Source organism: Vicugna pacos, chromosome 13 (assembly GCF_048564905.1).
Source record: "Vicugna pacos chromosome 13, VicPac4, whole genome shotgun sequence".
In the NCBI taxonomy this organism is placed as follows: Eukaryota; Metazoa; Chordata; class Mammalia; order Artiodactyla; family Camelidae; genus Vicugna; species Vicugna pacos.
This window is the reverse complement of record NC_132999.1, coordinates 44701851-44716397: the sequence shown is the minus strand read 5'-3', so window position 1 is coordinate 44716397 and position 14547 is coordinate 44701851. Positions and strand designations below refer to the sequence as shown.

Genomic DNA, 14547 nt, shown 5'->3' with positions numbered 1-14547 from the left:
CCCCATGCTGATGGGTTTTATTTAGTATGTAACATCCATCAAACACCAGTCTCTGGCTTCTAGAAGAGTTGTTCAGATGACAGTTGTTTTCTATGATCTCTGACTGCCAAGAGCAGAATTAAATATAATAGACCCAGAAGTATAGAAAAGAGCTTTTACTCCTTCCCAGGGGAAGTGAAAGACATAAAATACTGAATCAGAGGTGCACAGATTAGTCTTTGATAAAATAACACATTTTTGAAGTCTATCTCTAAGAACTACGTGGACTTTCAAGAACATCAAAGGCAGTGTGGCAGAGAATTTAAGGCAAAGTTTAAATTTGGAAAAGGTGTTTGACCTTTTCTCATAGAGAGGTTGAATCTCCCCAGTATGTTTGTCACTGGGGGCCTATAGTTAGAGGTTAGGAAAGTAGGCTCTTGAAAGCCAAGTGCCATAACCAGATAAAACTTCTGGTTCCTTGCCAATCACCCAGTTAAACTGAGTAGATTGCTCTGACCCCACATCATTGTCATGAGGTAAGGTGTTTGGAGAAATCTGAATATCCGTAAGCTTTAAGTTCAAATCTGGATTGGTTCTTTTCTGTAAGTCAGTAGTTCTTTTAGAGTATAGTGAAAATTGACATATATAGTGAAAATTGACATATATAGTGAAAATTGACACATAATCTACATGAGTCAGCACAGACTTAAAGAAAAGTAAACTTTGTAAAGGAATTCATTTAAAGTCTTAACACTCATGGCATAAAAGAATTAAAATTGTAAACCCATGTACAGTTAACCCTTGAACAACATGGGTTTGAACTGTGCAGGTCCACTATACACAGATATTTTTCAATAGTAAATGTCACACAATACTACACCGTCAGTGGTTGGTTGAATCCATGAATGTGGAGGAACCTCAGATACCAAGGGCCAACTAAGTTATATGCAGATTAACCCCCATGTTGTTCAAGTGTCAACTGTAATGAAAATCTGCTGTCTTTGACCCCATCTGTGTTCCTGAAGAGGTTTTTGGTTTGGATCAATACAAGGTAAGATAACATTCTTAACAGCACTGCAAGGTAGATGTGTCCGTACATTCATCCTTTACTCAGTGCCACGTGGAGGGTTGCATCTGGGTGATAGGCACATTTATATATTCTTCAGTCCGCTGAGATCACTACCAGAAGCTTACAAAACAGAATACAGCCAAGAGCTGATTGATAGTGTTCTGCCTCCAGCCAGCCCTAGAATCTTTTTAAACAGGTCAGCCAGTATTTGTAACTTTCCCAGAACTGCTTGCCAAGTCCCTGGCACTCCCTTCTCTATTTGGAAAAAAAAGTCTGTCCAAAGGATACTTAGTGATCCTTTGCTAGGAAATGTTTTTCTGTTGTTGTTTCTCAGTTACAGATTCGGCCATAGGTTTCTAAACAGCCCCTGTAAGTTTGAGAGAAAAAAGAATGAGTTTAAATTTTCTGCAACTTCAAATAATACAGTATAAAATTTTTAACAATGAACTTCTGAAGCTTAGTGCAGGCCATGTTGGGGAGAGATTGCTAGAGTGTGATTGACATCAAATCAGGGATGACTTTTCCCCCAGCAAATATTTGAGTATCTCCTATGGTGGTGATGGGAGGGGCTAGCTAAAAATTTTCTCTGCCCATGTTAATTACACAGGTAGTACAAGAACTGAAATTCTGTACTTGTGATTCTTTGGATGAATCATTGTATTTTCCCTTGTGAACTTTGATCCACACAAAGGCAATTAGCAGATCATTTTCTTCAGTTACAAGTTTTTAGTAACCTCCCAGACTATCAGTTATGCCTGGATAAAACAGTAAAAGAAAATCTTAGTAAATTAGGGAAAGCATGAGTTATAATAGTTATTTGCGGGGAAGGTGTTAAAGCTTAGTGGTAGAGTGCGTGCTTTTAGCATGCACGAGGTCCTGGGTTCAATTCCCAGTACCGCCATTAAAAATAACAGTAAAATAAACTCAATTACCTCCCTCCAAAAAAATTTTTTTTTAAATAAGATTTTTTTTTTAATTTTTAAAGCTTTAAAAAAATTGTTATTTGTGAATTTGTGTTCAAGATATAGGATTAATTAGGAAATTTTAATTTATGGACATTTATCTAGTATCCAGCTTGGACTTTCTAATCCTAACTTTATTTATCCAAGAGAATATAGGACTTTATAAGGAATATGAAAACATAATTGGTATGTAAAGAAATTGATGGATAGATGTGTTGCTTGTTTCACAAATTAAGCAATACTGTCGTCCTTCAATCTCAACAACACCCTCTTCAGCTTTTTTAATGACTATTTAGCAAATTAACTTAGCCTTCTTGGCTTCCTTTGTCATAGTCTGAATTTGGTAGCATAACTGCCTTCTCTGCTATTCTAAGGAAACTTTATGAATAGCAGAGAGGGTCAGATAGGGTGAGGAAAGTAAGACTGCAGAGCCTAGATGTTTTATCCTCTTCCAGGTTTCCTGGTGATAATTAGGGCATATTTTGAGTCCTACTAAAAGTTACAACATAACAAATGAACCCTGAATGCCTGCAATGGGCCATTTGAAGGTATGTGTTAATCCCTAATTGGGATATCCTTACTTGTCATTAGACACTTTTTTTTTTAAGGCATTAGTATTGTTAGGTTAGGATAGCAGCACCAACGCAAACACCACTCTTAAGCCCACAAGGATCACCTTGTGACTGTGTCTCAATTCCCCCTGCCTCAGAAGTGGGAGGGTTAGCCTGTTCCAGGCTCCTTGGTAGCATAGCCCTTTAAAAAAAGAGAGCAATTTTCCATCTGGTCATGGATGAGCACAATTTGAAAATCACTGCAAATTATTTTTTTGTTTTTCACTTTAAAGTGAAATTTCCCATGAGGAACATCTATCTCCCCTCCCCACCATCCCTCAGCCAGTGTTAGTTGAGATTTGCGTAGCAGCAAAAACTGACTTATAAGTTGAGAGCTCTTCAGCAAGGCTGATCCTTAGCTGCTCCATCTCTTTGTTCTTCTGTTGCTGGAGTTGCACCGTGCTTCTTAGCTGCCTCTGTCGTTCTTCCATTTCCTCTAGCTGTTCCTGCAGGAGAAGGCCAAGAACATTTCTAATCAGCCAAACAATAAAAACCTGACATCGCCCATAATATTATAAAGCACCTTCTTACACATCGTTTAATCTTCATGGCAGTGTTGAGGTTAAGAACCTGAGATTCAAAGAAACTGTTTTGACAGTGATGCTGTTTTTGAAAATGGTGACCTGAAAGGAATCTTGTCTGTTAACCACAGCTTCTTAATGTATAGAATCCTGCAAAGGGTGGACAAGTTCTTAGAGGGACTTCTTTGTTTCACAATCTTCAGAAGGTGAGGATTTTGTCTAATTGGTGAGCTGAGAATTTTCTAGATCCCTCACTCTATGTGCAAGTTTAGATATTCCCATTAAGATAATGAATAGTTTTTATAGCATTCTGCAACTTAAACAATTTAAGTTGGAAAAAAAAACAAGCCTTTGTGTGAGCAGTTATTGAATATTAACTAGAATTCTAGGAGCATTGTTCAGCTAATAGAATTCCAGGTTTAGAAGATTTTTGAGTTGTTTGGTTAGAGGAAAAACAGTAAATACAGTTTCATATTTGAAGCTCCCTGAAGTCAGAAGTCTTTACTTAGTATTTACTACAACTTGACATGCAAATAGATGCCTTAGTAAGGATGTTGGCTATCGTGGTTGTTAATTTCCTACATTCTTTACTCATTACACATAAGGACAAGTTGTTCTAAAATGCTAAGTTGGAAGGTGAAGTTGGTATGCCCTGGAGGCCCTCAGGAGTCTTCAGATAACTAGTTCCCATTCTGCCAAAACAGGTGGGATACATTCTGTAAACTGTCTCTGCCAAGGTTTAATGCCTGAGGCATGAAGAAAGGAAGATGTCAGCAAATCAGTCTGGTTTAGTTGCTAGCTGACGTGGATCCTCAGGAATCAGGAGGGAGTTGGGAAGGGAAGGGAGTGTTGAAAGGCATATTTTTAAGGGGCAATGACTTCAGCGCAGACTTTGAAGAATAACAACATAGGAATCCAGTTTGGATACATGCTATCATTAGAAGGATCTAAATAATTTGTTCTGAGTCGCCCTTGATATACCTGTGGCATGTCAGTCTGCAGGGTTTAATACTCTGGTTGAATCTCAACTTTTGTCAACATTGTCAAAAGTTCTTTTTTTACTGCCTAGCCATGCTTTGACACCACACAGAGATGTGGCCTTACCGTCAAAGAGCAGGTTATCTAAAGGAAAGCAACTGTATACCTCTGTGCCCCAGTTTCCCAAACCTCACAAAAGTACATGCTTGGGAAGGCAGGCTGCACATCACTGATAAACTCTTGACAAGGAGAACCTCACAGATTGAAGGAAGTATTGTTACAGTGACAGTAAAGGACAATCTCCAGTCTTAATCCTATGTAGCACCGCTAGGTTAACTTTCTAGAAACTGCTTTATCATCTCAATTTCATAAATTCCACTTTCCTTAGTCCCTTAGGGCATTCAGAACCCCTCTAGTTTGACCCTTACCTCTAACTAGAACCTCCATGACTCCTATAGTCACACTGTCCAGTATGGAAGTCACTAGCTACAGGTGGCTACTGAGTACTTGAAATATGGCTAGTCTGAATTGAGATGTGCTCTAAAGATGAGATACAGCAGATTTTTAAGACTTGGCACCAAAAATATGTATGTATAAAATACTAAGTATCTCAAATTTTAATGTTGATTACATGTTACAATGATAATATTTTTGACATGGGTTAAATAAAATTATTAATTTCACCTCTTCTTACATTTTTTAAATGTGGTTACAGGGAAATTTTAAGTGACATCTGTGGTTTGCACAGTACTTCTGTTAGACAGTGCTGCTCTAGTCTGACCGAGTCAGACTTCTGGGCCTTGACTCCTGCCATTTCTGTGACCTAGACAGCATCTGCTCCCTTATATTGCAATTTATTAATTTCTAGCTCCCAACCAGACTGTAAATTCCTGGTTCTTAGTATGTCCAGCACCCTACACACAATGCTTACTGATGTGAAGCATGCAGATAGTAAGCATATTCCATCTTTAGCATTGGCACACTACCAATTTCAAACTAAAAACTTTGGCAAATTCCTCACCCCATCACTGCAAACAATCACCAGATCCTACCCATTTTACCTCACATCTCTCATCTCTCTTAAAGTCTAAGTGGACTTTCTAGGCCCTATCAGTCCACCTTCCACACTGCCACGTAAAGAGTACATACCTATGTGCCAGGCCCCATTGGAAGTGCTGTACAAATATTAACTAGTTCATTTCTTACAACAGCTCTATTAATCCCACTGTATATGTGAGGGAGCTGAACCACAGAGGTCAAGTAATTTGTCCAAAGGTTCCCAGTTGGTAAATGGTAGAGCCAGGATTTGCCATTGGTTTAGAACCCATCCTCTTAATAACTGTTATATTGCCAGTAGAATCTTTAGTGGTCTTCAAACTGTTTTCCATGAAACCCCAGAAGGAGGCCATATTGGAGTGTCCTTGCCACTCTTTAGTTAGAAGTTAGCTCCACTTTTGCCTGCTTTATATCTTGGCATTTATATAAGATTGTTTTGGGGAAGGGGTCTGTGGCTTTGAAGAAAACTTTTTGAAAACCACTGACCGAAAGACTACATAAAGCCCTTTACAACCTGGTCCCAATCTACCTCTCCAGCCTCATCTTTCTGCTTCTCACATTCCTTATGATCCAGCCACACTGAGCTGCTCACGTCCCACAACATGTCTGTGTTTTCATGCTTTTGTATAAGCTGTTCCCTCTGCCTAGAATGCCTTTCCCTTGTCTACACAGTGAATTCATTCTTTAAGGCTCAGCTCAGACATCTTGTAGTGATGAATGTGGACTTGAGAAAGATCGCACACGGTGGCATCCTTCCTCCATCACTTGCTAGCTGTGTAACCCTGGACACATGACTCACCTGTTTTCTTGTTTTTCAAATGGTGACAGTAGTTCAGACCTATCTCAGAGGTAAGAATTAAATGAATTATTACACATGAAGAACTTCAAGTACATGCTAGGTATTGTTAATCTTATGAAATACCTCGTTTCCCCAGGCAGGGGTAATTAGACCTGCTTCATCAGTACAATGCCTTATTCCTACAACTATTACAGTATCACATTGAAGCATATTAATTATTTCATTGATTCTAAAACTCACACTCTTTAACAGCTTAGCTCAGGATGGATCTTAAAATCAAGTGCCCTAGATTTTTGAAATCATTTTATCTAGTATCCTTCCTGGACTATAAACTTTTTGGGGGTGGGGACTGCCTCTCCACCCCCAACCCCCAATGCCATTTCTCATCTGTTTTGCCAGCACATAGCTCACTGCCTGGCACATAGTAAACATACACTTAGAAAATATCTGTTGAATGAATGGATGGTGGTGATGAAAGAGGCAAAGTTTGCAATTGTAAGAATGATGCCTATCCTTGAAAAGTAATCAGATGCTACATGTAACCTCTGGCAAACAGTTTAGGAAGAAGCCATTTCAGAAAGAAGAATTAGCTCCTTCAGACCTTTAGCCCTATTTTAATTATGGCATAGTGATAGGAGACACTCACCAAGATTGTTTTTCATATAATGGAAAGCTGCACAGATCATCAAATCTGAAACAAGTACAGTGATGAAAATCACGGGGGAAAATTCTATGTCAGAACACTAATCCAGGGAATTCCTTATTTAACAGCATCACCATCCTAGTTAGCCTTGCCTGAAATGTCAGCATCCTCTCGACTTCTCACCTCTCTCTGCCTGACTCATTCTGTAGCCAAGTTCATTCTATAGTTGTTCTTACATCCTTCCCCTTCCTTTTATTCCTGCTACCGTGTGTTCTCTTATCTACTGTAGCTTCCTAGTGTCCCTTGCCTCTGGGTACCTAGCCCATTTTACACACTGACACCAATACTGTTTCTAAAAGTAGAGACAATCATGTTAAGCCCTTGATTAAATACTGTTAACAATGCAACTTATCGCTGAATAAAGTCCAAATTCCCTAGTTTGGATTTCAAAGTCCAATGTGATCTGCCTTGACCTACCTTTACAGTTCAACTCACCTCTCAGTTTTTCACCTTTCACATGCAGCCAAGTTACTAATTATATTTTAGATCTGTTGAGTCAAATAAAATATATTAAAATTACCTTCATGTATTTCTCCTTTTTAATGTGGCTATTAGAAAATTTAAAATTATATATGTGGCTTGCATTATATTTCTGTTGGACAACACTGTTCTAGATCTTCCCTATACTTCAATACCTAGCTCAAACAACACCATCTTCTGTGAAGGGTTCTCTGATTTAATCCATGGCTAAAATACGTCATCATCCGATAACACTCTTATCTGCACCTCTTAAATCACATGTTATTTTCTACCCTGGGTTACAGTTATTAATGTAACATCTGACTGAGTATTAGCTGCTAAGGATAGTATTTGTTTATGCAAAAATAATTAGTGCCCTAACACTAGATTGTGACCCAATAAAAAAGCAATGTGTTGGAGATGGGTCCGGTGTTGGGTGAGTGAGGGGTGTACACATATGCCTAGTTTGAAAATATTCAATATTATGACCAAAAAAAAAAAAAAAACCCACGGTTTTCATAATACAATCTTCAGTGAAGTGAATGCAGCTGTTTTCAAAAGAGGACACATTCCCTTAAGGATGTATCAAAATCTCTGAGAGGGCATAAGTTTTTAAGTTTATCTAAAAGAACATGTATTTCACAAGACAAACGTACTGCTCTGAAAAGCACCACACCGTAGTCTTCTCACAGCGCCTAGCAGCACTTAAGTCAGCACTTGACTGATGTGTACTCTGAGCCTGGTGGCAGAGACAAGTAAAACTCCCTATCTTCTGAAAGCTCACAGTCTGGGAGAGAGAGAATTGTTTATGCACCTAGTGTTTATATCCCACTAGTGTTTATATAAAAGAGATTACAACAAGCAGAAACAGCTTGAATACAAGTGAAATGGTAACAAATGCACAAAGAAGGAAAATAAGGAATAGAGCTTTATAGATTTCATCTCAGTTTTTTAAGCCTGGAAGAAATCAGCAGAGATCAGCCAGGTGGGACTTGAGGGTGAATATGGGAGAGGGGAGAGCATGAATTCTACCCAGCCCCATTCCCTCCTGCTCTATATAAACCCAAGTGTGATTCACTCAGAACTGGAAAACTGTGCTGTGGAAAGAGCACTGAAATATTTGGGGCTGGTTAGACTAGAGTTCAGATTACTCCATCTCACTGAGCCTTAGTTTCCTCATCTATGAAAAATGATAATAGTTGACTTGGAGAGTTAACGAAGATCAAGTGAGATAATTGGTGCCAAAGTGCTGTGTAAACTAAGAATGCAGATAACTTTCAGCCCTAGCACAGTCAGAATGAATGGAACGGAGCATGGAGTAAAGAAGTGAGTGACTGACCCCAAAGAACAGATTGTTCTTACATATGACAGTATCCTTCAGCCCAAAGGTATTTGACGGGTCACCTGTTCCTCCTCAGGCTAAAAGACCACACTTCCTTCCATGCCCAGTGGGCCTACCCTGTACTGCTGCACCTCCTCGTCTCGTTTTTGCCTCACAAGGGTGATCTGGTCCTCCAGGTTCCTGTTTTGCAGATGGAGCTGCCTGGCCTCTGCTTGCAGGGGTCTCAGAGCCTCCTTCATCTCCTGGATCTCGGCCTGGGTCTTCTGTAGCGCTTTGGCTGCGGCTTCTTTCCTCTCGAGGAGCCGCAGCAGCTGAGGCTCATACTCCTCCTCCAGGCCCTGACGGCTCTCTGCCATGAGGTTCTCAAACTGGGTAGAGAGCCGTCGGCTTTCCTGGAGGAAACGCCCATCCCTCTGGCTTGGAGGTGCTTCGAGTTGCTGCCGTAGCTGCTCCTTCTGCCTCTGATAGGCATCCCGGAGCTGGGCCAGTTCCTCTGAGAGCTGGGCTGCCCGTGCGGTCAGCACTTCCCGGAGCTCGGCAAACTGGGCCACATCCTGCTGTCGGCACTCCAGCTGGTACTGGTAGGCCACACATTCCTTTGTCACCTTGAACAGCTTCTGCTTGACCAGCCGGATCTCCTCTCTCAGCCCATCCCTCTCCAGCTCTGCCTGGGCGTGCAGTTTGTAGGCAGCCAAGATGTCCTGGTGGACCTGCTGCACCTCCTGTAGGGCTGGTTCTCGGAGCAACACAAGCTCGTGGATGAGCTGATCCCTCTCCTTTTCCAGCTGGGCCACGGCTTGGACACATTGCTGGAAACGCCCCTCCAGCAATTCCAGGTCCTCTATGCTCAGGCTTCCCTCTGTGCTGGGACTTGGCCCGGCTCTGAGGCTCTCCTCCAGGTTAGGTTTCTCCTCACTTGGGGCAGTCTCGCCCCCATAAATGACCTGCTCTGGGCTTGTGGTCTTTCCTGGCTCCGCGGGCTCCTCCACACACACCGTCTCCTCGGGCTTCACTGACTCTTCCACGTACAGGGCTTCATCTGGTGGCCTGGCCTCCTCAATATACAGTGTCTCCTCCGGCATCTCTGTCTCTTCCACATACAGGGCCTCATCAAGGTTACCTGGGTCCCCCAGATAGAGAATGTCCTCTAAGTTCAAGGTCCCCTCCAAAGACAGAGTAACTTCTGGGTTCCAGATGCCCACCTCATACAGGGAGTCAGAGCTCTCCTCCTGAAGAGGAGACGTAGCCTCTGCTCTTGTTTCTCTGCAAAAGAAATGACAAGGTGAGAGGGCAGTCACAGTCCCCAGATGATTGGTGACTAGAGCCACTAGACCACAGGCCTAGATTCTATCAGTTCTCACAGCTCAGGGGACATTTGTCCGCCCCTCCCTGCCATCGATCTGTCCCCACACAGCCCACTGCTTGGATCTCCTGACAACATCCCATGATGTCAATGTCGAGCCTTTGCCTATATACCTTCAAGGACAGGAAACTCATACCTGAGCCACTATTTGTCACACTGTCATAAGAAACTTCTAGCATTGAGGTAAAACCTTCCCAGCAAATTTCCCCTGGACTTGATTCTCCTTTCTAGAATCAGACAAATCTAACTTCTTTTCCATGTAAGTTCTTTAGACACTTGAAGAGAGCTGATTCATCCTTCTATTATTCCATGCATGCCAGGGTTTCCGGTGCCCTCGTCATTTGGGTCACTTCTTTCTGATAGGCTCCAAATTGACAGGGTCACTATCCCTTGGGGGTGGGTAGTGGAAGCAGCATCCAGGTGTGCTCTGAGCAGTGAATTTCTGGACACACTACGCCTATTGATGCAGCCAAGATGCCCTAAGCATCAAGGGCAGCTCCATCATATTCTTGACAAGTGCTGAGTTTGGCTAAAATCCTTAAGACTTTTTCACACCAAGTGCTTTTAAACCACATCTCTTGTCCCTGGAAAACTTCATCTTGTTAGCATTGGCCCGTTCTTCTAGCCTGTCAAATGTTCCTGAATTCAGATTCTGTGACTCTAACAGATGAGCCCCTTAATCCAGCTGCCTGTGGCCTGCTAGCTTACTCACTTCCTGTTAAAGAATGCTCTCCTGCCACCCTCAAGTGGCTTTGGTCTTTCTTGTTTCAAATGCATCTTACCCCCTGTGGATCTCTGAGCAATTCTTCAAAAATATAAAATACCATGGAAATAATAATAATAAATTACACTTTGGAAGGTCTTCTATGTGCCAGGCCCTGTTCTAAATGCTTTACATATATCAATTCATTTAATCCTCATAACAATTCTATAAGGTGTTTACATTTATTATCCCCGTTTTACAGGTCAGGAAACAGGTTAAAGAGATTAAGTAATTTGCAGGAAACTCTTACTCAGCGTGTACCAGTTATAAAACAGACTAAACTTGAATGTAGCTTTCAATAAACTTCTTTTTGATAGGAAGTATAAATGAAAAGCCCCACATAGCAAAGAATTTGATTTATTTGTCTTGAAAAGGCTTACTTGTGTCCAGGTTTTAAGCTCCATTTCTTAGCTCCAAGTTCCCAAGAGATTATTTTTATTCCAAATCATTGTGCGCTTGGCCCTCCTCTCTTAACACCCCAGGAATCTCCAGCTTCCCTTTTGTATCTCATAGTGGCCCTCTGAAAACCGCAGTGTGGCTTCACCAGGCCCCAGACATCACTGGCCTCATTCAACCCCGTCACCTGCACCAAACCTAATGCTTGAAGACAACTCAACAATCACCTAATCCATTCACTTCACTTTACCTGAGATGGAGTGTTTTTTAAATATCTTCACCTGGTATTACTTGGCACGTCAAACTCAACTGCCACCAAATTATCCTTTCCCCTGAGCTTGTCTCACCTGTATTTTCTAGCTCAGAGAAACACATCATCATATACGAGATGTGATGATGAGACGAGAAGTCTTTAAACAGCGCTTTCCCTCCCCTATACAGCCAACTCACTGAGCACTGACTTCTCTATCTCAGGAAGTCCCCAGTCTCCATCCCCCTCTTCACCCTACTACCAGGGCCCTGGTCCAAGTCATCATCTCTCATCTGCACTTTTGCACCAGCCTTCCCATGAGCCTTCTCCCTCCTCTTCCTCCTCCTGCTCCCAATCTATTCTCTACAGAGCTGCAGCCTTCTACAACATAAAGCAAATCACGTTGCTCCACTTCACCCCTAGATAGCCAATTACTTAGCATAGATTCAAGGTCCTTAAAGATGTGGCCCCAAACATACCTTTTCAGCCTCATCTCACATGACTCCCCACAGCCCACCAATGCTTGACAATCCAGAACACGCATTAACTTTTTACACCTCCTACTCCTAGTCCACAATATCTAAAGGGTCCAGCTGAGGTGGAAAAAAAAAAAAAAAGCTCATTGTATACCACCTGGCTAGAGAACAGTCCTATACTACCTGGAAAGGTAGAGCTCCTAGTGCCAGGAAGGATGCACCTGCTTGGCCAGCCAGACCCTCCAAATCCTCCACAGTTTCTGCTTTCCCAGCCAGTCAGCCCCTACATCGTGCTCCAGCGGAGTCCTTCACCCAGGAATGATGTAATCCTGTTCAAGGCAGTATTCTAAGCATTTTACATGAATACTCATTTATATGATGTTCATCTGTTATCCCCATTTTGTAGATGAGGAAACCAAAGCACAGAGTAAAGAGCACACTGAAGTTCTACAATTCATAAGTGGTGGAGCCTGGAGAAGCCTGGCAGTCTGGCCCCCAGAGCCCGAGCTCCTTTTTACCACTCTCAGGAGAGCATGAAGTCTAAAAGAGGCCAAACAAGTATAACAGAGCCTGGCCCCAGCATTTAAAATGTATTTATATCTATTTACCTAACAAATTTCTACTCCTCCTTCAAGTCCTGCTTACACTCTACCTCCCAGACAACCCCATTCAATGCATTTTTGATGCAGCTCATCTTCACACTAAGTGCTTTGTATTATAGAAGTGTGTGTCTGTCTCCCCTGAGAGTCCATTCCTAAACACAAGCACAGTGATTCGCTCTATATCCCAGGGTGGGGCTCAATGGCAGAAGGTAGGCAGGCAGCAACCGACTGAGATCCAAGGAGGAAACTTGCCCAAGGTCAAGTGGCAAAGCTGGAAGTAGAACCCAGGTCTCCTGACTGGCAGGCAGTGCTGTTACCACACACCCTGTTGCCTCAGTCACCTCACCCACAGTGCCAGGCCTCTGCCAGGTGCTGCCCTCAGACAGTGCCCTTCTCTAAGTTGCTGGGGAGAAAGCAGATTATGGAAGATGTAGGGGCAAGGGAGCCAGCTCAGATGGGACCCCTGACTTCAGGTTTCCTTGGGCCCCAAGCAGACTGCCTCTGCCACTCTGTCCCTGTCCCGAGAGGATTCCAGCAGCTCTCAACCCTGTCCATCAGGGCTGTGGCTGGGAGTGTTTGTGACACTGTGTAGGCATGAATTGGTGTGTGACTTTGCATGTACCCATATGTGTGTGTGGCAGTACAGATGAGTATAAGTGCAAACTAGGCTCAGTTGTGCCCTGATGACAGTGAAGTGGTGTTAGGTGTGTGTATTTGCACCTCCACCTCTTGGGACACTAGGAAGTCCAGGGCTTCAGGATGACCTGGGGCAGAAATGCACCATATTCGCCCCAAATTCTTCAGCCACAGCTCCCTTCCCCCTAACTAGTGGCAAGCTGACAGTGCGGATGGATGGTGAGGCCCTCCCTTCCAGGCCTCCCCAGCTAGCCATGGCCCTCCTGCTGGTCTGGGACAGTAGACCCTCCCCACATAATCCCAGGCCCCAGACCAGAGAGAACGGGCTGCCTGAACAAACTCTCAACTCCAAGCTGGCAGCCACCCAGCCTTGCACCAAGTGTCTTCCACAGGCCGATTCAGCCTTCATCTCCAGCTGCATTTGGGGTGAGGAATGAAAGAAAACGTAGCGTTTTTGGCCACTAGGGGCCGAATGGCATCCGAGGGTTGATGCCCATTAGTCTGAAGGGGTTAATCCTTACATCGCCTGTGGGAGGGGGAGGGGGAACTATTTTAAAAAAAACCCAGACAAACGGTGGTGCCGGGCCCCCAGGCCGGACTCCTCAACTCCCTTCACGGGGTTCCTCCGCCTTGTGCCCCACCCCCGCAGGACCACTGCCCCCCGCCCAGTGAAAGACGCTCGCGGCGGGAGGGAATCCGAGCAGCACCCCCTCCCCAGGGGCGGCGACACGGGCCGGGGACCGTCCTACCTCGCGGCCTGGGCGGCGCCGTCCCCGCTGCGCCGGGGCTCCGGGCTGGACATGGCTGAGCTACCCGGGCTCGGCGGCCGCGGTATTAATAGCAGGCCCCGCGGGCCGCCCGCGCCCGCCCGGCCGCCGCACTGCCAGCTGCAGCCGACACCGGATCCCGCCGGCCCCGGGCCGGGCGCGCCCACTTGGCCCGGGCTCCTGCCGCGGGAGGAGGGAGCGGGCCTCGCGGCTCGGGGGTGGGGCGGGTGGGGGGAGAGGCAGCCCCTCCCGGGACCAGCCTGAGGGGGATGGAGGGGATCGGCGTCTCCAAAGCCAGCTACCCTGAGGTCTTCCCAAACCTTCTTTCTCTCCACCCTTCCCTTCCAAGGGTCCTAGTTGCCGGGGGCAAGGGAGGAAGGTGGCTCTGCAGGCCCAGGAGAGCTCTTGCCCGGCCCGGCCGGGAAGAGGGCAGGGGGTGGGGTTGGGAACCTCGAGGGACCCAGCACCCGGCCCGCCGCCCAGAGGAGTTCGGGGATGTTCGCCGCCGGCCGGCGCCCTTCAATACCCCCCGCGCCTGAGCGCTGTGCCCCGCAGCTGTTGCCTAGGGTTAGGGGAGGAGGAGTAACGCCACACCCATGCTTTTGGGGACAGTCAGGAGCCTGGGGAAGGGCGGTGGGAGGACTGCGGGGGAGGGGCTTAAGCCTCTTAAGGTTGAGTCCGTATTTAACACCGCTTTCCACCCCCGCCTGCGAGGTTTCCTGGGGTCTCTCCGCTTGCTCCACCTGTCACCCCTGCCTGCCCTGCTTCTGTCCACTCCAGGACATTCCCCCACCCCCAAGTCCTTAGCCCACCAA

The 14547-nt window shown here is 44.9% G+C and overlaps 1 protein-coding gene across 1 annotated transcript; it reads right to left on the bottom strand.

Moving 5' to 3' along the window:
- Window position 1: 1 nt before the first annotated feature.
- Window positions 2-13889, bottom strand: SYNC (syncoilin, intermediate filament protein). Its single transcript, XM_006196939.4, has 4 exons — window positions 13715-13889; window positions 8596-9742; window positions 2943-3067; window positions 2-1415 (listed from the first exon to the last, which is right to left on the bottom strand). The coding sequence occupies exons 1-4, from the start codon at window positions 13765-13767 to the stop codon at window positions 1379-1381; spliced, it is 1362 nt and encodes a 453-aa protein (XP_006197001.2). The 5' UTR covers window positions 13768-13889; the 3' UTR covers window positions 2-1378.
- Between the last annotated feature and the right edge of the window lie 658 nt (window positions 13890-14547).

Excerpts from the sequence above, each read along its gene's own strand:
- SYNC (XM_006196939.4), bottom strand. The coding sequence starts at position 13,767 with ATGTCCAGCCCGGAGCCCCGGCGCAGCGGGGACGGCGCCGCCCAGGCC. Across the intron at positions 9,743-13,714 it reads GGCGCCGCCCAGGCCGCGAG|AGAAACAAGAGCAGAGGCTA; the intron begins GTAGGACGGTCC and ends TTTCTTTTGCAG. Across the intron at positions 1,416-2,942 it reads GAAGAGCTCTCAACTTATAA|GGGCTGTTTAGAAACCTATG; the intron begins GTCAGTTTTTGC and ends TCAAACTTACAG.